At 40.8% G+C, this 24,657-nt stretch overlaps 2 protein-coding genes across 3 annotated transcripts; one reads left to right on the top strand and one right to left on the bottom strand.

Moving 5' to 3' along the window:
* Positions 1-1,028: 1,028 nt before the first annotated feature.
* slc22a31 (solute carrier family 22 member 31) lies at positions 1,029-16,624 on the top strand. Of its 2 annotated transcripts, none has more exons than XM_069174406.1 (9): positions 1,029-1,468; positions 5,159-5,262; positions 5,489-5,643; positions 9,614-9,782; positions 11,209-11,354; positions 12,123-12,225; positions 12,783-12,997; positions 13,430-13,541; positions 14,560-16,624. In XM_069174406.1, the coding sequence occupies exons 1-9, from the start codon at positions 1,037-1,039 to the stop codon at positions 14,996-14,998; spliced, it is 1,875 nt and encodes a 624-aa protein (XP_069030507.1). In that variant the 5' UTR covers positions 1,029-1,036; the 3' UTR covers positions 14,999-16,624. The 2 variants fall into 2 exon arrangements, with proteins under 2 accessions (XP_069030507.1, XP_069030506.1); XM_069174405.1 differs by having other exon boundaries at positions 12,117-12,225.
* Positions 16,618-23,848, bottom strand: dpep1 (dipeptidase 1). The gene is made up of 10 exons (XM_069174407.1): positions 23,721-23,848; positions 23,375-23,501; positions 21,805-21,937; positions 21,573-21,723; positions 20,963-21,032; positions 19,955-20,131; positions 18,970-19,054; positions 18,786-18,861; positions 18,299-18,434; positions 16,618-17,067 (listed from the first exon to the last, which is right to left on the bottom strand). The coding sequence occupies exons 1-10, from the start codon at positions 23,846-23,848 to the stop codon at positions 16,897-16,899; spliced, it is 1,254 nt and encodes a 417-aa protein (XP_069030508.1). The 3' UTR covers positions 16,618-16,896.
* Between the last annotated feature and the right edge of the window lie 809 nt (positions 23,849-24,657).

Genomic DNA, 24,657 nt, shown 5'->3' with positions numbered 1-24,657 from the left:
CACTGAGAGCCGCATCAAGCAGATGATGATAAATATTCATTTGTGCAGCACTTATCAACAAAGTTACAAAGTGCTTCATGTGAGAGAATCGAGATTAAAACGTTTCAGGATTACACAATTTACAACAAGACACAATCAGGCAATTTAATGTCCAAAAACTATAAAACTACAGCGTGTCTGTGTCCAGATGTTAAACTACAGCGTGTCTGTGTCCAGATGTTAAACTACAATGTGTCTGTGTTCAGATGTTAAACTACACCGTGTCTGTGTCCAGATGTTAATCTACAGCGTGTCTGTGTCCAGATGTTAAACTACAGCGTGTCTGTGTTCAGATGTTAAACTACAGCGTGTCTGTGTCCAGATGTTAAACTACAACGTGTCTGTGTCCAGATGTTAAACTACAGCCTGGCTGTGTCCAGATGTTAAACTACAGCATGTCTGTGTCCAGATGTAAAACCTGAACTACGGAAGGAGCAGATCAATAAATTAGGAAAGATAATTACAGGAGATAACTGCTCTGAAGGTCTTAGACTAAAAACAAACGTCAAGTCGAGCATGCCGATGAAACTTTAAACCTATCAGGACAGAGTCGTGACGTCACAGAGGAAGTGCTGAGCCGGTGCAGCCGGAGCAGCTGCAGCACCTGACTCAGAAAACTGTAGCCTCTTCGCTCCCGCGAGGTTTTGCAACATTGTGACGTTTTGCAGCGCCGGCTAAAGTCGGACATAATGTCTAACCATCATGCAATGTTGTAAATCCAGCATGCATCACAGGTCAGCGCTGCGGAGCGCCGCGTGAAGTCGAAAGCACCCGATGACTGACGGCGCTTTGGTAACTGTATCTGCGTTGGTGCTGGTGACTCAGTGGAAATAGTTTGAACTCACCGATCATCCACAAAGTAGTCACCGAATCAGCCAAGCAGGTGTGTCATATGTGAAACCCCAAACCCCAGTTCTATCCGGACCTCAGATCCCGCCCTCCCCTGCCTACCTGCAGCTGCGCCGCGCGGCTGTCGAGTGTGCGCACTCCCTGCGTAATGGCCACAGGAGCGTCTCACACCACCAACTCTCGTCTTCAGATGGATTATGAGACGAAGATTTTCCCTCACACCGGCGGTTATGGGCGCTATAACCGGATCGTGGTCGTGTTCAGCTGGTTTCCAAACTTTGCGGTCATGTTGAATCTGTTCAGCGACGTTTTTTACACCCTGATCCCGGACTTGTACCACTGCAAACCAGACCCGAAGCTCCTGCCCTCCACCTTCCTCCTCAGCAACCTCTCCAGACAGGGATACCTAAACCTCACCATCCCTTGGGTGGAGGGCTCCGGTCTCAGCCACTGTGAACTTTTTAAGTATCCTTCCAACACCTCGGACTTTTCCGACAACGTGCCCAGGGTGAGGGTGTCCTGCACCCATGGGTGGGAGTACTCCAGTGTAGCCGGGCTCCAGAGCAACTTTGTGACTGAGGTAAGTTCGTGTTCAGTTATCACTCAGGTCTGTGTGTGGAGGATTAATATCTAAAACATTTCTGAATCCAGTTGGGCTGCTGGTTGGGCATTTTATTCACATTTCTTTACCCATCAAATGTTTATGAAAAACAGCAACTCTTTTATGTCAAACAGTTTTTTTTCTCGGTTGTGTAACTTTTATCAGTTAATTCGATTCTCTGGTCCTGCTCCAACATGGTGGTGCTGAACTGGATTTGTTCCAGCTTCCTCTCAGTTGCAACCAACATCTCTGCTGGAAGCACGTGTGCCATGAAGACTGCTCCTTGTGTCAATATTGACTCAGGTTGAACAGTTAAAACTTAGTTGTTGCTCAGGATCTTGTTCACTCTCACTGATCTGCTGTCTGGCCCGTGGTTTCCAAGGGTCACAGATAAAAGTCCAGCCAGGGGGCGTCTCCATTCAAATACAGACCCATGTCAGTTCCTGGATATTATGCTTCGGCTACTGTCAGTGTTATTGTTATGCATGTAAATGTGAATAAGCAGTCTTTATTATCCTCTTTTCACTTGGTTTCATGTCTTGTGCTTCTCAAGGATCCATCCCAGTCTACAAATAGAACAAACAAGGCTCTAACAAAGAAATATTCATCGTTGTGACCTCGTACAAACACCTTGCACATCAACACTACGTCTGTTTCCGTGCTTTATTTTGTAGCAAATATGGAAACAATACAGAACCTGATTGTGACCAGCTGTGGTGGGGAGGGTGAGGGGCTGCCAAGCAGGACGAAGTCATCATGGGTAATTGCCCTTCAACTTGTTCTCAGATTGTTGTCTGTGTATCATGGCATCAAGGAAATGGATACTGGCGGTGAGGAGACTTTCTTTTTCCTTTCCCTGCCGATGGGAAATCAGAAGCCTCCATGTTCCTTCCTGAGACCCTGAACACCTCCTTCAGCAGCAGCTTCCTCTGCCCATGACGTCACTCGCAAGGACAAAGGACAGCAGGGATAGAGGAAAAACTGAGAATACAACAGCCTCAGACCAAAATACCAGAGTCCTTGAATGCAGTTGTCCGGTACTACGAACTCATAAACCTCATAATGTTATCGTGAGACAGCCGTTTATTTTCATCTCAGAGGTTCTATGATGTTGGTGAAGATCTGCTTGTGATCACTCTTACTCTTTGCTGAAGCCTTTTTCATTTGTCATTTTTTCAAATGTCGTGATCATTTCTCTGAAGTGTCACATCACAAAGACAACAACTGTTTAGTCTCTTTGTACCCCTGTAATCAGTGCTGGATTACAAGGTGTGAAAAACAAAACTCCCCCTGAGGCTCCAAGCTTCTGAAGGACCCTTGAAGGCCCCATGTTCACTGCGTGGTAGTTTGAGTCTGGAAATACTCGGGAACTAAAGCACAATATCTGTTGGTATTATAATGGCCTACAAAGGTTCTTGCTTTACTTCCTGTGAGGAGTGTTCAATTTTAAGACCTTCATATTGTGATTATATGGTGCACCTTCTTAAATTAATTTGTGTTTGTTAAAACAGCCATGCAGCAAACACATCATATGATATTCCAGCACAGGAATACTAACTGCACACAGAGGAGTTGAGTTTGGGAGTCTGTTCAGACTTTGAAAAATGTGAAGAAAATCCCCAAACTGAATCCCCAAATCCAGTCGATTAGGTTTTCTGTGGGTCTCTGTAGGAAATAAATCACTTCTAAAATTGGTAATCGTCTGACCTCTTATGAAGTAGATTTATCCCGTTAATCATTGTTCAGAGTAAATTTGATTTGAATAATACTGTGTATTTTGTAACAGGGTCAGTGTCCCAGAAGAGACGTCATGTTATAAGATGTATTATATTTACTTCTGTTTTCAGTTCTTCTCCCCTTTTTATTGAACATGACTTCAACTCATTTTGATGTTTTGATCCAAAACTCTGTAACCTACGACAGCAAAGAAGAAGAGACAGAGGAGGGTGTAAGAGGAGGAGGAAGAATTTTCTTACAGGCAACAACTAGTCCCAACCAGTCGTACATCTGCTGGCGACTTTGAGCACTACTTTGTTGTAATGTAATAACACTGTCAGCAGGCATCCTAACTGGATTAGGAACGACATGATCTGCATTCTTGCTTCCTCACCAATCTCTCTGTGTTTGCGACTTGACTGGTCACCTGCTCTTCTCTGCATGTTACATAAAGTTAGATTACTTTGAGTGCGGCCTGTTGGTGACAGTTTGCTCGTGTGCCTTTTATTATAAAAATAGAACAAAATATTTATACAAAAAGTGAGTTATCCTCATCTGTATGATTTTTTTTTTATTGATTTTTTTTTCAGTCAAAGTTTGGTGTGTGCTGGTTTTCAGCTGATACCCATTACCTTGCTAAGACTTAAAACTTGGTTTAAGTAGGTCAACCAGTCAAAATGAGAGGATACAGTAAATAAATGAAAAACCATACTTGACACTTTTCTGCTGTTTTATTTACAGTCCTGATGCATAAGAATAATTTTTTGTGACATTAAGTATCAAAAACCATCTCAATATAGTTTGACATCCATCTTAAGCTTTGTTCTGGAGCTCCACCAAAAACAGGCTATTTCATGTCTGTGTCTTTAAGGTGCATTGATACCAATAACGCTTTCTTCTGATGGGATGACATTTTTCCGAGCGACTCAGTGGGTCGTGCTGAGGGCGAAAATATGGCATGAACGTGAGTTTGTGACATCACAAACTTAAAGAAGTCCAAACGGCTCAATTGCTGAGAACGGGCTGTGTATATGATTTTGGACACTTTCACAATATTTATGTAGCACCTAAACCTGCTTTACATTCAACGCAGAAATCTGAATTTATACAATATGGGACCTTTAACTAGCTGAGACCGTGGTTTAGATTTTTTTTTTTAGATTTTATACACTTTATTAATCCCCGAGGGGAAATTTCTTCACTACAGCAGGGGGGGCTCTCAGGGGGGAGCTGCTGCAGCAGGCTGCCACTAGCGCAGCGCCAGGTAACCTGACCTGAGGTGCATGCTTTTGGATGATGGGAGGAAGCCGGAGAACCCGGAGAGAACCCACGCAAGCACAGGGAGAACATGCAAACTCCGCACAGAAAGGCCCAGGACCGGATTCGAACCCGGAACCTTTTTTGCTGTGAGGTGACAGTGCTAACCACTGCACCAGTTTATTTTGAGTCTATCCCACATACTCCCTCTTGCTGCTGTAAATATTTACTAGAGGACCATATTTTGTATGTACGCAGTTGAAAATAGTCCCAGCAAATAATTTCTTCTGTTTGTTTTGCTAAAATTCACTCTGGCCAGCCTTTTTAGACAATTACTGAGCCTTTTTAGAATCCAGCTCTATATTTACTACTTTCTTTTAAAGATTTCTGTCTTCAGTAGAAACTAGTGGGCTTAGATCCACAGCCAGGGGCGGGAAATCAGAAAGTATGAAGCGGTGAGCCAAAACGTTATTGATTTTGGTCTTTTGGTGTGGTTTGTTAAGAAACATAATGGGAGCCATTTTAACAAATGCCACTGAAAAACTGCTGATACTTGAGAGCCACATGAAATATATTTTTAAAATTTTAAAAGTAATCAAAGGGAAGTGCTTTTTTTAAAATTTCAGAGCCACATTAATACCGAGGTTTGTTTTTCTTTTTGAGTGTCTCAGTGTACTTTCTTGTCTTCCTTTGCAGTGGAACCTGGTTTGCAGTGACTACTGGAAAATCCCTGTGCAGCATATCAGCTTCATGACAGGATGGATTCTGGGATATGTTGTCCTTGGTACATTGTGTGACTGGTATGTAATAATTTCAATTTATATGCAACCCCAAAGAATTCAAAATTGTATGTCCTAGAAATACCTAATGATCTGAATAAATATACAAATAAACTGTATTAAGTTTCATTTTTAATACATTTTTACATTTTTATTCAAAAGATCTGTGTTGATATCTACTGAGCACGTTGGGGCTCCATAGTTTAAGTGTATGTTTGGTGACTAACTGAGCTACGTGTGTTTTCAGGTTGGGTCGTCGGCGAGGTTTCCTCCTCTCCATCAGTCTGTCCAGTCTGTTCGGGGTGGCCGTGTGTTTGTCCAATAGTTCGGTGGTGTTTCTGCTGCTGCGTCTCTCTCAGGGCGCCACGCTCGCCGGGGTGTTTGTGTCCTCGTACATTGCAAGTAAGTGTCCTGTCCCACTTATCCTGTGGTAAAACTTCCTCCAGCCTTATTCAGTAAAGAACTTCTGCGGGGCGTCTCGCTCGTTTGTTTATTTTATAGATCACTTCTGGATTCCTGCTCTTCACTCTGAGTCATTCCACTTTGCTTCTAGAATGCTTAAATTAGCAGCACAAATACAAACCTAATTAAAAAAAATAAGGAAAATGAGAGGCCAGAGGGTAAATAATAGGTGGCACATGATTATTCCTCTATGTGCAGTCACTCTCGGGCCAAGACAAGCTGCTGTATCATTAGGGGAAAGTCCCTCCACCCAACATGCTCCTAAAGTCTTAGTTTCAACACTGAAGAGTCGACTGGTTGCTCATTATTTACTTACGTTGTGACGATCTGAATCTTTTCTCTTTCAGAAAATCCGATGTTATGTAAAGATGATATCATGTTAATGTGATAAACCATGGCCCTGTGACTCCCAGAGTAGAATAAAAAAAAGCTGTCACACTCTTTGCATGATTTTGTAATGCTCCAGAGGAAGAATAAAAAAAACATTTAGGCTGTGAGATAAGTACTAAATATTATTCCCAACACACATCTGTCCACCTTCCAAACTGGAGAAACTATGTTATCAGTCAAAGATAAGAAAATCCCATTGAGCCCTGACAGAAGCCAATTATAAATCCTGCTTATCTTTGTGTTATCATTGTATCTTTATTTCAGGAAACACAAACAACTGAAATCAGACTTGATGTTTTTACTGCTGATGTCTGAAAGTCACGAACAAGAACTAAAAGAGCATTTGAAAACAGTCTAAAGTAGCTGCAGTGACTTACAAGGAACATGTAAAGAGTCTTACCTCCTGACTTTGGGAGTTTCTCTGTTCTATTAATAATCAGATTCTTATTTAATCTTTTACTTCCTGTCTGTTCAGGCACGATTAATAAGGTTTAGCTGCTGCACATGAGAAAGCTTTAAAATGTATGTTTTACTATGAAACCTTCATGGTGATGTCTGCACCAGTGTCAATATTGTTCTGCACATTTGTAAGAATCCTTAAACTTTATTATATGGATATATTTATCTGCAGCATCTGAGATGATCTGTAATTGCCACCATCTCTTCTTCATGTCATGTCTTTCTGTTTTTCATCATGACCATCATGTGTCTTATCTGTTCGGCTTCCAACATTCAGCCTCTGATTACATAAATAATAATTTAATAACTGTCATCAGATCAGATCCACCAGTCAGACAAATGGATAGTTAATTATGTTAAGATACTAAAAACATACTCTTGATGCACAGAACATATATTCTCGACTGACTTTTACAGCTTAGCGAAACATGAAGAACTCAGTCTTGATGGACGCTGCCACCAACAATGAAGACGACTCTATAGAGAGGCATTTCCATATTATAAATGCATTGGAGGGTTATTAATGGAAAAAAGGCAGTTATTAATAAATGAAAAGTGGGGATTATAACTTCTGTTGTATGTAGGAGAGAACTGGGATCCACTGTAGCTCTCTCGTTGATTTTTTTTAGTGATGTACATTGAATGAATGTTGCTACCGTACAGGCTGCATTTTTAAACTGCTCTGATAAGATGAAAAATATGGACATGGATTGTGTGCGTGACTCGAGGAGTTGTGTGGGGACTTTCAGCTGCAGTGTGTTGTGAGCTCAGACTGAGTGACAGCAGGCAGCTGGTTGGAGGTTTTCGCTCCTCGTGCCTCTTTGCTGTCCTCGTTTATGGGGGCAGCCGAGAAGTAGAAGTGCGCCACCCCTCTGTGATAAAGCCTTAGCTCTCCCGTCTTCAGCACGACTGTCTGTGACAAAATGTCTCTGCCTGGTAATGTGTCAAACACAGTCTGTCTAAAACGAGTGAGCCAGCGTGGAAAAGTAATTACATTAGAGCCATCACACATTTCTGCGTAGGAGGAGGTGATGCTCTGTAGTGGAATGTTACGCTGTCCTATCTGAAATGCACACAGTTTTTCTGTTTTCGACATGCATACGTACTCCCACATTCCCACGAGCTCAGGATGAGATGGAGTCCAGATTCAGGCTGATGTTTTGCTGGGCGTGTGCAGGACCTGAGGGGAAAGTCTCTCAGTGATGTCCTGCCAGCGCTGCTCCTACACAGAGAGGACAAAAACAATAGCAGGACAGGACTGAAGGCGAGGAAGTAAACAGGATGAGAGCTCCTCATTCCCAACCCCCGCTCCCCCCCACCCCCACCCTGACAGGGAGGGGGCACGAAGGGAGTCAGAGCTGTGGTGGAAAGGAGTCAAAGTTCAGCACAAACATGCGCAGCTTGACACGCTCCCAAACAAAATGATGTCAGCACCTGATCTTAAGAAGATCTTTATCTCCCTGCAGCAGTTTTCAGGTGTTTTGCAGAATTTAGCTTTGCCTCAAACCAGCACACAAAGAGCCAAGACGGTGAAGCACACGTAGAGTGTAGGTTCTGCTTTATAGGTCCTTATCGTCCTGTTTTGTGGCGGCATGTTTTTGCGCGAGGGTCCAACAACAGATATCCTCTCTGGGGATCCACCGGAAGAGATGCACGAGATAATGTCACTTCCTCCTCTGCCCATGGCAGTCCAGCAAATACAAGGCCACATTCACAGTTAATATAACCCAGAAACAGTTTCCTTTTTAGTATTCGACAAACATTGTTCATCAGCAAAGAGTGAATTCAAGTCAGCCATGTGCTGTCAAAGATGTTAGTGTTACGTTTTTATCTCCGCAGAAAATAAATGACGTTATTTGATTTCTATATTTTCTGTATTGTGTATGCAGTTTAAAGCAGCTAAGGTTTAGGCACTCATAATTCACTAATATCAAAAACTAACTAACCAGTGTTTCCATACAATATAGATAATAAATATATATATAACAATCTGTTGTGGTTTATAGAACCAACGTGAATTTTAGCCTCTCCAACATTACATATTATGTAAGTATCTTAGCAGAGTATTTCTTTCACACCCAACACACGACAAGAAAAAATATGTCATCAAAAGAATATTGCTTTGATGAAAAATATGTCGGTATTAAAAATGAAAAAAAAAATGTACAAAACAAAAAACAATCATTTGTAGGATTTTTTTTTTTCTCGTTGAAGGAAAAATATGAACAGCTGCCATTGAGGCCTCGCGTGACTGATGAATTCTCCTTTGTCCCCTGAGGAGGAAACACTTTATGTAATTAAGTTGAGGTTGAAGTGAATTTCATGTTTTACTGTTCATCATATGATGATTAAAGGACTACGTATTTTTGCAAAATGGGACAGGAGGGAGATGAAGTCCTTTGTTTTTGAAATTAAAGATGTTATATTCATGTCTAACAAAAGTTTCACAACTGCAACAGTATTTACTGTTTTTTTATCGTCCATGTGGGCTCAACACTTGTATGTACACGGCACAGGAAATGAGATAACTAATGGGATAACAGAAAATGGTAAACATCGTCCAACAGTAACAGAAGTTGAAAAGAGCCATAGAGTCAGAAAACTGGCTCCATCTAGTCAAAGCATGTTAACACACAGGCCTCTTTAAACTATAGGCTGTGGAGCGAAGGGATTGAATAAGGCAGCTTATAAAGTTTACTTTTGTAGAGGAAGACTATGTTGTTTTTAATTTGAAAAGGTCTCATTTTAAAATGTTATTAAAATACCCTGACTTTTGTGTTTGCTACTGTTTCCCTTTTCCTCCTAAAAAGTGTCGAGCATGAAAACTTTAAACATGGAATGAATGCAAAGGCGTCTTTCATCTGTGTTATTAACCACACATCCGTGCTGACATGAAGGCTGAATGATCCAGACTTCAGTCTGCAGGTTTACAGCATGTGTGAAGAAATGGGGTCCGTGACAGGAAATGGATCTGTTCTAGACAAATGTATTTGTTTTGCCTCAGCTGTGTTTCCATCTTATCTTTCTGTGTTTCCTGACTTTCTGCTCGTCGCTCTCTCAGGGTTGGAGCTGTGCGACCCTCCCCATCGCCTCATGGTTGCTATGGTCAGCAGCTTCTTCGCCGTGTTCGCAGAGCTGCTGTTGCCAGGCGTCGCTGTGCTGTGCCACGATTGGCCCGTCCTCCAGGCTGTGGCCACTTTGCCTTTGCTTCTACTGCTTTCCTACTGGTGGTGAGTCAGGTGGCAGTATTTAGTGTGCACGGGTGGAAAAGACAGTCTATTATTTCCCAGCGGGATTCAATGTACCAGTCTCACATCGTGACATCATTTTATATGGCTGACCTGTCGGCAGTTTGGAGCTGCTCCTGTCTCACGCTCACCTCTTCTGTCAGACACACCTGAATGTAACCGCATGTTTAAAGCCGAGGTTCACTCGCTTCTCAGACCATGTTCCACTTTTTACTGAACCAAATTTCACAAGCACCATTCCCACTGCAGATACCAACATTTATTTCATAATTAAAAATTCACTGATTTGACCATGTAATAGCCCCAGAAAGGGGAAATAACACCAACATAAGGCAGCTGCTTCAAAATCAAATGAATAAATTCATGTGTTTATAACAACACTCGCATAAATCACTCACAATCAGCAGCTGGTGGCGCGTAGAAACAGCTGCCTGTAACTTTCAGCTCTCATCATCGCTGTTACCCCGGCTCTCCATTGTTTTTTGGACCTTGTCGATATTTCAAAATTCCTCTGATTCCCAACAAGAAAAGGTCCAGAGTGCTCAGAAGTTCAAACTAGTGTGATGATGGTGCTCTTTGGAAGGGAACACAAAAGGTTTGAAAAAAAAAAGCAAAAAGTCCAAGACACTCTTCTTGTTAAAATTCTACTTCTATTTCATCTAGTGGCCATACACTTGTTCAGGTGTTGGTATAACCAAGTGTCTGCAGTCATCCTTATTCTTCTGAAGGGGAGATTATGTGCTGCACGTTACACCCTAAGAAGGCTGTTTGTGACACTATCGTGGGTTGTAACCCAGTTTCTTTTTTAAACATGAAATATCTCTATCTGTGACATGATGTCACCCTACGTGGCTAAGCACAGGACATTTTATATATTTTATATTTTTTTTAAATATTTAGATATTTAACTACCAATTTTTTGCAGCTGTGTAATGAGATGTGTATATGTAATAACGTGTTATAAAATTAAATTAGTATTTTTTTGGACTTGGGCCAGTTGGAGTGCAGCTCTTCGGCCTAGCAGCACCAGGTGGAGCCCTGTGTACCAGCATGAGTTCACATGAGAAACGTACAAAATCAAGATATCGTCTTCTCTGGTGTCTTTGGTATTAATCAATTAAAGATCTTATATTTTTGGGCAACTTGGATGAAAAGACCTTAAAGACATAGTTTATATTTGTACATAAACCGGTATGCCGATGCCCTCTGTGTCAATTATAGTGATATTATATATATTTATTTTCTCTTGCAAAGACGTTGTAAAATGTAGACAGCTGTTTTTAAATCTAATATGCAATAAAAACCACAAATTATACATTTCTTTGCTGTTTTACTGTCTATGGTTGTTAAAGTGAATGTTTGAGCTCTTTATCCCTCTGAGAAATGATGACAGATTTGTTTTCCACAGCTGTTCGTCAGTTTTTCCTGAGTCTCCTCGCTGGCTGCTGGCCACCTCTCAGATTCATCAGGTGAAGAGGAGCCTCCAGGAGTTCTCCACCAGAAACAGTGTTTGTCTGCAAGATGAGATCTACCCTGGTGAAACCCTGCTGTCAGGTACACACACACACGCACATGCACACGCACGCACGCACACACACACACACACACACACACACACACACACACACACACACACACACACACACACACACGTACACACGCATAAACACACACACGTACATACGCATACACACACACACACGCATACACACACACACACACACACACACACACACACACACGTACACACGCATAAACACACACACACACACACGTACATACGCATACACACACACACACGCATACACACACACACACACGCATACACACACGCACAAATACATACAAATACACACACACATCACAAACACGCACAAATACAGACACACACACACACACACACATACGTACATGCACACGTATACGCACACGTACACACGCATACACATACACATGCACACAAATACATACACACACACACACACATACATACATGCACACGTATACACACACGCACCACGCATACACATACACACGCACACAAATACAGACACACACACACACATACGTACATGCACATGCAAACATATACACACACGCACACATACACACACACGCACGAATACATATACAAATACACACATCTACAGACACACAAAAACATACACTACACAAAAACATACACATGCACACAAATACACGCACGCACACAAACACACACTCACACTGCTCCTTTAATGGCAACTATGAGTAGATTTAGTACCAAATGGATCGAAACCATTTCATCCAAACCTTCTGATATAATCGTCTCTCCAGAGATAGATTCAGTGTACGGAGAAGACTACCGGCCGAAGTACTATTCAGTTCTGGAGCTGCGTCGGACTCGTGTCATCTGGAAGAACTGTCTCATACTCAGCTTCACTTTGTAAGTTTTTAATTCTCCATGTACTTATTTATCCATAAAATCAACTTCCATCCCTAAATTTACCAACTAAAATGACCATTTAATGAGTGTAAGTGTAGACAAAGATGAGAAGACAGATAAGAGCTTAAGACTTGAAACATATCAGACAGCAGACCGTGGAGTTGCTCTGAATTGTGGTCAAATCTGAATGAGGTGTTCAGGGACACTTGGGAATTCCACTGTTCAGAACAAAGCTTTACAAATTTGACTTAAGCAAAAAAAACAAAAATCTAGATATTGAATATTGTATTGTATGTAATATGTACAGTGATATGCAAAGGCAGTTTAAATTATAGAGAAGTAAAGAAAAGTAAACATAGACATGCCGAGTCAAAATGCAGCTTTATAGCATGTTTATGAAAATGATTTGTTATGAAATGTTCAGTTCCCAAACCTGCCGGCTCTCAGAAGGCAGAACTGGCTGGATACTGGCAGGAGCCTGGTGGAAGAGAGGTAACTGTGTGAAGTATCTGCACAGGCAGTATCTTTGTTTTTGTCTTTCTCTTCTCTCCCTCCAGGTTCATTGGAACGGGCATCCAGTACTGTTTCACCAGAAACCTGCACAGTTACTCCGCCAACTTCTACTTCAGCTACTTCCTCCGAGTGATAACGGGAGCACTGGCCTGCATCTTCATCTGTTTGACTGTCAATCACTTTGGTCGGCGTGGTATGCTGCTGCTGTCTGCCACCCTCACCGGGCTGTCGTCGCTGCTGCTGCTGGCCCTCACTCAGTGTACGTTACCTCCACAGTTCATAGTTGTTTATGCAGAAATAAGAAATGATAACGCAGCATCCTCACAATCAGCTTGAGACATTTCTTGACATATTGAGGACATTTTAGAAAAAATATAAGTTTTACTTTTTTTCACAAAGATTCCAAACAAACGATGACGTGAAAAGTCAGCAATCTTAAATCATAAACTCTTCTTCACAGGCTTCAATATGAAGTAAAAATTGCAAATCAGTTTCTCATCCTTGATGTTAGAACTGAGCAGAGTCACTGGATATGTTTATAATCCATCTGGAGTTCCCTGCATGCCCGAGTAAATAAAATGTTTATACCACACACATGACAGGATTTGAGTCACAAGCCAGAAGGTTTGCTGTTGATAATACTGCAGTTTTTCTTGGTTTAATGAATAAAATTGTCTTCTCTGTGTGTCAGACCTCCGAGGCGGCCTGGTGTTGGTGCTGTCTGTCATGGGTTTGCTGTTCTCTCAGGCTCTCGCCATGCTCAGCGCATTCTTCGCCTGCGAGGTGATGCCAACTGTAGTAAGGTAAGTGTTTATATTTTCTTTATTGTCAAAAATATTACCATGAAAGTATAGGCAATGAATAAATCCTACTATATAGCTCTGCCTTTGTAACTAAACCTGATTCAAGACAAATGCACAATTCACTCCTGTCTGAGTGACATTTGGTAAAAATGACTGCAGCCCAGCTGGTTAAGAAATATTTGATTCTTTTTAAAAGATGAAACTGTATGTTTCTAAGCCATTTTTAAGGCTATTTCAGGGAGGATCAATGACTTCCACAACTGCTCCTGTTGCGCAGCATCATGACGTGGAGGGAGGCACAACCCGAATGATTAAGTGTGACAAATTTTGTTGCTTGATGAAAATCAGTGCCTGAGTTACATATGTTGACATATAGAAAAGTTTGACAAATTATTGGGGAACAGAAAGAAGTCTCAGGGGATTTAAATCCAGTGAGTAGAGGTGGCGGGGACACAGAGTGTGTTGTGGACGAGAAACTAGTGTGTTTCAACATTGTCATGTTGGAGAAGCACAGCGTAGTCGTGTCACAGCCCTGCGACCCCTCCAACGTCACAGTAGAGCTCGGTGTTGAGAGTTCAACCCTGGGGGACAAATTCATGGCGCACAACCCTGCAAATACCAAAGACGACCCTCCTGACCTGACGCAACTTTTCCGGTTTTGGACCATAAAGTGGAAACACAAATATCACTCAAAACACATCTCCAGGTTCATTACCAAGTTGCCACAAAATTTCTAGACGTTCTCAGTTTCTCTGTTGACAATTTCCAGAGTTTTTTTTCACAAACTTTGATGTACGCTCTTTGGTCATGTCCTCAGAGAAATCGCAGATGCACCGAACACTTACTGATTCGTGTCATACCTTCTTCCTGCTTCGTGCTCCACAGAGAAGGAACTGTAGGGGAGCTGGAAATGACAGAAATAAAGAAACATGTTGATACAATATATAATTAAAGTATTGTGGGACTATTACACCTCGATGCCTTCACATGATGATCTGTTCCTCTACCTTTCTATCAGAGGTGGCTGCCTCGGCCTGGTGCTGGCATCGGGTTGTGTTGGCATGGCCGCCTCCTCCCTGATGGAGCTCCAGAATAACAGCGGCTACTTCCTCCACCATGTCATCTTTGCCTCCTTCGCCGTCCTCTCTGTTCTCTGCATAATGCTCCTACCGGAGAGCAAACGCAAGCCGCTCCCAGACTCACTGAAGGAAGGTGAAAACCAGCGACGGCCGCCTCTTTTCCTGTCCCGACCTGACAACCTGCCTTTACTGTGCACGCGGGCCCCTTTGTCTGATTACAACCCTGATAACTACTCCCGTCTGGTTTCTGCCACCAGGAAGATGTTGACTAAAGATAATTTGCCTTATAGGATTGCTGTGCCAACAAACCCCCCTCTGCTGTCTGGCAGTGAGACAGAGGAACAGGAGAATGAGACACTGAGAGAGACTGCATCCTAACAGACTCTTTATCCTCGTCTCTACAGACTATCTTCCTCCCGTTGGACTTACACCTCTGACAGCCTACCATCAGCCCTTACTGAATGTCACTATCTGTTTATAACTTAACAGAAGAACAGACCTCAGATCAGAAACAGTGCACTTTAGAGCGATGGCTCTCTCTGTTTTCAGCAATAAATCCGTCTCTTCTTGTTATATTTGAATATTGTGCTGTGTCCTTTTCTCATGTGGATTCAGGTAAAGTGCTGGAAATCAATGGCCCTCTTTTTGAAGCTTCTTTGCATATTTGTTTTTGTGTGAAATATTCCCTTCAGAAGTGTCTCACTGGTAACTTTGGCCTGTACAGTTATAGTCAAACGGTTCATCTCTGTGAAGGAATTCAAACCAAATTATCATTATAAGTTTCACCAGAAAAGCTCTGAGTTGCTGTTGGTCATGTGAGCAGCAGGCATTTGTGTGTTTATTAGTGACTCATGCACTTTTCCTTCTGTCTGATTCACCAGCAGTGTCTCAGTGCTTAGAGGAGTCTGAGAATCCACGCGATCCACACAACTGGTTCAAATTGTTATTGTGACGCACACAAAAGGGCACTAAATTATGATCAAAGGATGTTTCTCTGGCATTTGAATGCTTCCTTGTGTCACCAACAAGTCTGCAAATGCAAATATTTCACTTGGTGTACACGTATTCAGCTAAATGTTGTGATCTGAGCTGTGTGGAAAAATAAGATGGCTACCAAATGAATTCTGCCTGTGGTTGATCTGGTTAACACTGTATGTGCGTCGGGATTTAATAGGAATGACCTTAACTATAGGGCATTAGATACTTTCACAATAGTTTCTCTCTATTTATTATTTAATCTCAAATCATAATGTCATACATGTTAAAGTCTCTTGAATGTGCTCTTTTAACACTGTTACTGGAACCATGTTCAAGGTTTTCACGGTTGCCTGTTTTGTTTGTAAAATTATGAGAAGGCATGACTTCAGGCTTCAAAAGTTGTCATTGTGTAATAGTTTACTGTTTGTGCATTGGCTGACTGAATTTATAATTGTACCATCAGTGAGAATACAAAAGGCGCTTTTGTATTAACTAAAGGTCCTGTGGTCGATAGATGTTTGTATGACCACGTTATTTTTTATTGCCTGTGTTTGTGTGTCATCATCAAGTAGAAAACCTTACAGGAACAAAGACTTTTTATCTTAACTATCATGGCAGCAAATCACAGAGCTAAAGTCAAATTTTCCTGATCTGTAAACTAAATTCAAAACGTGCAAATGAACAGAATTTGAGTTACAATAGTTGAGTGGTGTCTCGCCCACGTTTTACCCTCTCCGAACACTAGATGGGACTCTGCTCTTACAATTATGGCCATGTACTACTTCCAGCCAAAACGCTTTCAAAGGTTTAGGAATATTGTTTGTGCATCCAGATTAGATTTGTGTGGCTTTATAATTTCCTTTATTTAACCAGGTAAAACAATGAGAACAACTTCTATGTTACAACATTGATCTTCACGCACTAATATTTCCCTCTTTTGACAGTTTTTTTGAGGGGATAAAAACAACAATAGCAGGATGAATTGAAACTTTGACTCAGGTTTAAATAAAGTCAACTTTGACATTGTTGTGCCTGTCTGTGATTATGTTAGCTACAACACTGCTATAAGTCACAGTGTTTTTGTCATTTTACAAAAGGTAACCTGCAGAGGTCAGTAAAACTGACAGAAAATCATTTAACAGGCTGTTTAACACAAATCAAACTGCAGCTATTTGGCAGTTCTGAGAGTATAATTGTTAAAATTAGACATAAAACAAAGATCTTCAGATTTCATTACTATTCATGATTAAAGTCTTGCCTTACATACATACAGTCAGCTGCAATGATAAAGGAGCCTATTAAGCTGTGACACAAGCCTGAAAAGCCGCTGCGAGCAGGAGGACCAGTGTGCTGAGTGAGTGGAGGTCTCCAGTGTTGGCGTAACCGATGCTCGTCCTGCACGGGTTCTTCACCTCGTTGTATGGAATAGGAACATCGTCTGGAGTCTTGTCTTTCAGGCTGTCACGGACCTGACACACAAAGACAGGACTGTCAGACAGCAGACAGAGAAGCACTGCGACAGGTGTGCGTTTACTCGCAGAAACCATCTGCTATCGAAGCACCGCCAGGAATGAAAGATCCATTATGAACTGTTTTTATAATCCAATCAGTGTTTAATCTGCACAAGAAAAATACAAATCTCTCATTTGAGTATTTACTGCTTTCGACTGATTGGCTTCATGTCCGCTTGCCTTCAGTTTACATGGCTGTGGCCACCATGTACAGAAAGTACAAGAAGATTGTTTTACTGAAAAAAGACATGTTTATGTTAAATTTGTTATTTCCACGACAAGTAAAATTTTCATAATTTTAAATGCTCTGTATTGATTCCTTGAAAAAACCCACTATTTTCACAATTTAAAATGTCAGAGCTCTGGAGATATAGGAATCATGTTGAGACATTTTTATTTACATTTTGGTGAATCTGCATTAGTTATTAGTAGTTCCTATTTACACAGTAAATGAACCATCGGGATCACGTGCCACTTATATAACCATCATTTATATTTCTATAATTTGTGAGGGAATCTATGGGCATGTACCCCCTCTAACCAGAGAGAGGAGTCTGAATTACAGCTTCTGGGAGTTTGTTGTGTCTGTGTGTTTCAATTAAAATGTTTGACATAAATTGTGTCAAATCCTGATTGGTCAAAATCAAGGCATCAGAAATACCCGACCCTTTAGCCCCTGATATGGGTCAAGCTCAAAAATGAATGATTCCTACACTTAAATTACTAGTTCTTCAACATTTTTCTAAAATAAAATTTTGCTTAATCTAGCATAAAACATGGAAACAACTAGCTTGGCTCTGTCCTAAAGTGATAAAACCTGCATTTCTAAAGGTCATAAATTCACACGTTACACTAAACTTGTTTCACCTGAACAAAAATCGGTTTCTAAAAGTGATGATTTATGGAGATGATTCATCAGGAGTCAGTTATGTTCTGATGTATGTCATTCATTGCAGGTCGTACTGATCTCTCCTCCACATTCTTTCTATTCTCTACAATCCATCTCATATGAAATGCTCACAGCACTGGACCCTCCCTGCTTAGCTAACACCCAAATGTTTCAAACTTTACATCCCACCTGTTCTGAATTTATCATGATGGCATCAAGCTCCTTCACACAGTGCTGGACGTGATACCAGAAACATGCACCGAGCTCCAGTTTGTGTGTGTTTGTGTGTTCATGCCTCACCCGCTCCACCTCTGCCAGAACCCGGAGCAGGTTGTTTCCAAGAGCAGCTTTGACTTCCTCATCAGTCCATCCTCTCCTCAGCAGTTCCGCCACCAGCCCGGGCACCTTGGACACGTCCTCCAAACCCTCTGGTACTCTGAGAGGATGACACGCAGGAAGGATGACTTTACTTCCCAGCAGGTACACTTCACTCTGATGTCATGTTTCTTATTGTTTATTTATTCAAGTATTTTTGTCCCTTTCACCCAGCTTTCACCAGATGTCGTAACCTCCCAAGAAACTTACTGTACATTTTTAGCCTCTCAATAATTAGTTTCTAACTTTCTCCGCAAGATTAAATATTTATGACTAAAGGAGCAACAACCAAAGTTACTGTAAAGTTCTGGGAAAAAAACATTGTGTGGCTTATCAAGACTGTGTGTGTGGACAACATACAGTACTTATACTAATAGACATCATTTGTTTTTTTCTGCCCTGATATACTCACCTGGTAACTCCATCATAATCTCCACCAAAACCGATGATACTTGCCCCGGCCACTTTCTTTATGTGGTCAAAGTGATCTACAATGACAGCAGTAAATTGGACAATAAAGAAGATGAACATGACATGACAAATGTTAATATTTAACCAGCTTTACAGCAGTTGTCACAGTCATAACTATAAGTTACCAGCAACATCTTTGAGTTTAGCGGTCTTGCTGCAGGTCACATAGTCGTTGTAGAAGTTCACCATCACAATTCCTCTGGTTTCATTCTGGAGAGACGGACAAATATTACATGACAGCGAAACACTTAGCGACATAGAAACTCAGAAGCTCTGATCTATAGGACGAAAGGAGACATGTCCTTTCTGCTTTGTTAGACGGGAGACTGAAAGTGCAGAGGACAATCAAGGAGAGATGTCCAGGCCACATTCAAACTCCCTACAGTCACACGAGGGTATTGACCTTTGCTTTCTTATATATCAGAGTGCATGTCTTCTGTTTATAACTCAACTGCTTTTATCTGCTTCCAGGAACCAGGAAATTGTCATTGTGAAGCCATCAGTTAAACTGGACTGATTTACAACCACTCCTGGTTTCTTAAATGAGTCTATTATCTGAGGTCACAAGCATCAGAAGCAGAGTGTATTTTTAAAGCAGTTAACAGTGTCAGTAAGCAATATATTTATTGATTAAACCAGTTTACGCCTACTTTTTTGACTGCAGTGGAGCAAAGGTTCCAACAGACAAACCAAATGTTTACTCTGAAACCTCTTCAATGGTTTCATCAATTTGAGGTCAAAAGAGCAAAGTTTATCCAATATTTATAAAAAATAATGAAATACAGTGAACGAATACAGGTTTGTATAGCATAACTTTGTTGTTCCTTTATTTCTCTCCGTTAGACATTTTACAACCCGTCAGATTTATCTTGTCACCCTTTGACCCCTTAGCGAGGAACCACTGACTATCTAACTGTGTTGAATTGTGCTGATAAAACGTGTGAACTTTTATGTGGAACTTATATTTGACGTAGGTGTACATGAATAATGTTGGGGTACTTTCCAGTAATGAATCTGAGTACATCTTCCACTACTGTATGGTGTATGGTGATCCCCAGCCTTGAGAATTTCTTGCTGCTTCTTTCACTTTCTCCACAGTCACACACTTACCACTCTCCTGAGAACATCATCTGGGACGTTCCTCTTATGTGGACAGATGCTGTACGCTGAGGAGTGGCTGAAGATCACCGGAGCCTCAGACATGTCCAGCACCTGGTTCATCACTGTTACAGTCACGTGAGCCAAGTCTATCAGCATGCCCAGACGGTTCATTTCCACAATTAATTGCTGTTGAGGGGAAACACTATGATTATCCCTATGATCAACTTCAATGTTTTACAGAGCCATCAAATAAAAAACCTAATTTCCACTGTCACTTCAATAGTTTCCCACTTCATGTAAAAATAATAATCTGTTGTCACTGACATCAAAGAGTCTTTTTCTGTTTATTATAATCAGTTAAGCCACATTAAATCTGATAAAAAAAAAGGCAGAGTGCTGAGAAGCCTTATATCACTGACTCATTCATGCATCATGCTGTATGTTTGCTCCCAGGTGACAATGTCATCCAATCATATTTAAACAAGTTCCTTTATTACCCTGCAGATTGTATAATACCCACACTTATTGCTGTGCAACTCTTTCCACCACCCCAGTTCCTCATTATTTAATTTGCCTCGGCTTATCTTGCCAAACTCGTGTTATGTTTGCTTTATTTGGGATTTGTCTCTTTTCCACCAAATTTAACTGTGTAACCATTTGCAATAAAATTGCATTTTTTTTACACACGTCTCAGACTAAACATTGAATCAATGTTCTTCATCATAAAAACCTGAAAACTTAATATTTCATAAGCCATCTATCAATCTATCTCGGGGGGTGAACACAGCACATACTGATTGCGAAGACATATTTTCACTAGAAAAAGGTTTTTAACTTGTAAAAGTACATGCACTTTTATTTTTACACATGAAAATAATGTTTGGACATAACTGATAAATGAAGCGGAATAAATCACATTAAAAGTAAACCTGCACAAAAGTATCATTTTCAAGAAACTGATCTGTAACATTATAACACTGAAAGCAGGAGCTGTTGATCCTTGTTTGTACCACTGACCTTGCCAAATGGGGAGAGGCCATTGTGTTGTGATGGCTCTGATCCGGTGTCAACTAGCCAGTTATCCGCCCTGACAAGAAAAAAGTTACCTTAAAAAGCCACACTTCTAGCCTGGGAATTACATTTAAGTCAGTTAAACACTTTACTCACATGTAAATTTGGTGATTCAAATGCTACACACTGTACATACACAATATGGGCACACTCTGAACACATACGGACCAAAGTGGTAAACAACCGGGAGGTGGACAAGATTGGCCATTAAAGTTTAAACCTGTCAAATAGAAATGGCATTCATGTACTCCGACCATAATCAGTATATACATGTGTCCCCATGTCGCAGTAATATAGAAACATTATTTCTAGGAGACAGGGTGGTGTTCATAACGTCAGCTTTTAGCCACCGACACTTAAAGTAATTTTAGCAAGCTAAAGTCGGCTGAAGTTGTTTAATTATCAGGTGATAGTTTCAGTGTCAGCTCAGAGAATCTGATACTGCTGAATGGAAAGCAGAGAAGGCCTGCAGGAATTCCCCATACTTTCCACGACACAACCTGAACTGTAATGTGCAAGTACTTAAACTTGCACATTACGTGCTGCTGGCTCTTACCAGGGTGTGTTGCAGGAGTGTGTGAGTGTGAGGTAGCGGACCCCCAGCTGGTACATCATGCGCAGGGTGCCCAGACTGCTGTCGATGGAGTGACCCCCCTCCACCCCGATCAGACTGGCTGTCTTGTTCATGCGGAAGGCGTCCATGATGTCTGTGCAGACATGATGTTAATGTTAATGTGTGATTCAGCCATGAAGAAGAGGCAGATTAGTAGCACAGCTAAATGTCTCACCTTTGCTGCTGGTGGCAAACATGAAGGTTTCTGGGTATTTCTGACACAATCTGTGAACCACGTCTATCTGCTCCAGTGTTTGTCTGACAGCGTCTTTGTCCTGAGTCTCACAGGGTACGTAGGCCGACCAGAACTGAGAGAGAGACAAAGGATAACGTGAATTATCAGCACCAATGTGTATCCACCAGGTAAAAGTCAGATTTCCTATTAAAATCACACCCTTTTTTATTGATGAAATGATTTTATAAACGCTTTATTTATATAAGCTGAAGTGTGAGACATAGTATCTCACAACAGTTGCGTACAATTAAAATACATGATGTCAGTTCAATGACACGTATATTAAAATCTGAGACATAAAAAATAAATCACTGTCTGGTCTATTTTAAACAATGTTGGCTTATTGTGGTGATTAAATCTTATAAACATGGATATAAACATGGATATCATACAGTCCTGAACCTGATAAACATACTGTATTTTTATTATATCACAATTAAGGATGTACTAATCTGGCTCACCATTTTCCCAATACCTCAACTCACAGCAGCAGCCAAAACTACATACCTAATCAGATATTAGTGAACTTTTTCCCTTCGATACTTCATTGCATGCAACTGAATTTAATCATTTTTAGGTGATAATTGTGGCAATACACAGAGCTGGGGTAAGCAGCTGTGACTGAGCAATGTCAGAAATGTCACTGACTGAAATTTATGCATCTACTAAATTAGCTGTGTGGCAGATCTTAACCTGATCATATATTTTGTATATAAATTCAAATATATAATCAAAAATGTCCTTTTAGTTACTTCCACCAGAAATAATATATGTGTGGTATATTTAAAACATTTAAAAAAAAAAAAAAAAAAAAGCATTCCTTAACTTGGGTTTTAATGCTGAGCAGTCAGTCACTGCTTTATTAAGCTGTAGGTGACTGTGTACAAAACGGTGTCATCTGCATACAAATATATTTTTGCTAGCTAAATGTTTCTTCCAATTTTGTTGAGTAACATGGAAAATAAACAGATGCTCATGAAAATCTTTTTGGAACATCTTCCGTCACTTTTTCTTTGGCACCTTGGAGCTAGTTAGTCTAACTACTAGTTCCTGTGGCTTCAATTTTCAAGTAATCTTTAACCAAGTGCAAGCACCTCGGTCCTGACCGCATCACTGTCGTGCCAATAATGTTATTAAAGCACACCCTTTCGTGTCATATTGCTTAATTAGATCAGATGTTTTGTTCACCCACCTCCCAAGTTTATGACCATATTTATTCATCTCAACATTAACTTAAGAATTGACTACTATGTTCATATATCTATAAAAATGGAAAACAGAAGGGGCATCTGAGGTATTCTGCCATACCAGCATCAGCAGGTCAGCTTGGCTTCTTATATACAGACAATCTGATGCAATCTGCTAGCAATAAATGTTTCTCCCCAATTTGTGAAATGGCTTCTGTGAAGCTGTTTTGAAGACAGGATGTGGGGGCCAGCAGATAAAGAGTGCCTTGACCTTGAAAAGATGGTTTCTTTGAATGCCCCAGTATTTTCTGCTCTGTATGTACCTGTGCACCCAGTCGTCCCTGCTTGATCTTAGGGATGTTAGTGTGTGTTGTTTCCAGTGTGTGGAGATCCACTTTGTTGAGCTCATTGTTGAATTTCTTTCGAAACTGCCAAGGCAGGTCATTATGCCTAAAACAAATGAGAAAAAAAGGTCCCAGGCTGAAACACCAGCTGTGATTTGACAGCAAGAAGGAAAATTGCTGGTTTTGTTGAATCAGTGCGAGAAATTGCTTCCATACACAGACTTTCACCAGGGAATGTAAAACACTGACTTCTGTCTTTGCTCATGTGGAAAACAGAAGGTAACATGCAAAGAATGTTTTCCATGTAAAAGAGATGTTCACTTACCCATCAATGAGCGGAACCTCAGACATCAGCTCCAGAGCTCTGGTCATGTTCGGGTCCTCAGCCAAGATGACGGCAAAATAATTGATCCAGAACACCAAACATGAAGCAAAGATAACCTTGGTCAGCATTTCCTAAACTTTTACACACTGTTAAATACTCGGCTCTTCTTTTTCCTTGTGTCGCTGAACTTTTTTATTTTCGTACAAGCCTAAAAACAAGTCTATGCTACCTGACCTTTCTTTAACCTCGGAGTAATCCTGATAACTGCCACTGGAACAGATTTCTTTCTCCGTTGCCAATTGCCAGTCTTTTGGTATTTTGTTTGGATCTACTCAGACTTCTCTTATATTTCTGCCTTTGAACATCAGCTCTACTTATCGCTCCTCCTCTGTCTGTTTTTCATTACTTTACCAGCTGCCATAAATGCAGCAAAGTAGTGTTACCATCCTTATAATCTCTGTTGCGGTTAGTCAATATATCTTGGTTAATGTATAATGTGCCTTTTGCTTTTCTAAAGTTCACAACTTGTGCTTTGGATGTTATCATCTGAGTTATATTTTGTCATTCCGGTGGCCTTGACAAACATGTGTTTGTAAATATTTTCCAGAACTGCTAACAAAAATGAGCACAGCAATCTGAAACAAATTACCCATCTTCTCTGTGAGAAATAATGAGTGAGTTTCACACAAAGTTAAACACTTGTTCATAGGAGAGAATTCCTCACATGACGTGAAACTTAATTATTGATCAGAGAATTGGCTTCCCAGCTTGAAGAATAGAAAGAGAAGACCTCGTACAATAAGGATGTACATTTATCGCATACACAGCGATCAGCCATAACATCAGAAACACTGACAGGGGAAATATCAAGTATAATACAACAACCTAGCAATAAATCCTCCATTAAAGATTATGATAGTCAGATGTTATTCAATCT

This window comes from Embiotoca jacksoni, unplaced genomic scaffold (genome assembly GCF_022577435.1).
Source record: "Embiotoca jacksoni isolate LCO1_2020_lvr unplaced genomic scaffold, fEmbJac1.0.p SCAF_6, whole genome shotgun sequence".
NCBI classification, from domain to species: Eukaryota; Metazoa; Chordata; class Actinopteri; family Embiotocidae; genus Embiotoca; species Embiotoca jacksoni.
This window is presented reverse-complemented; position numbering and strand designations above follow the sequence as displayed.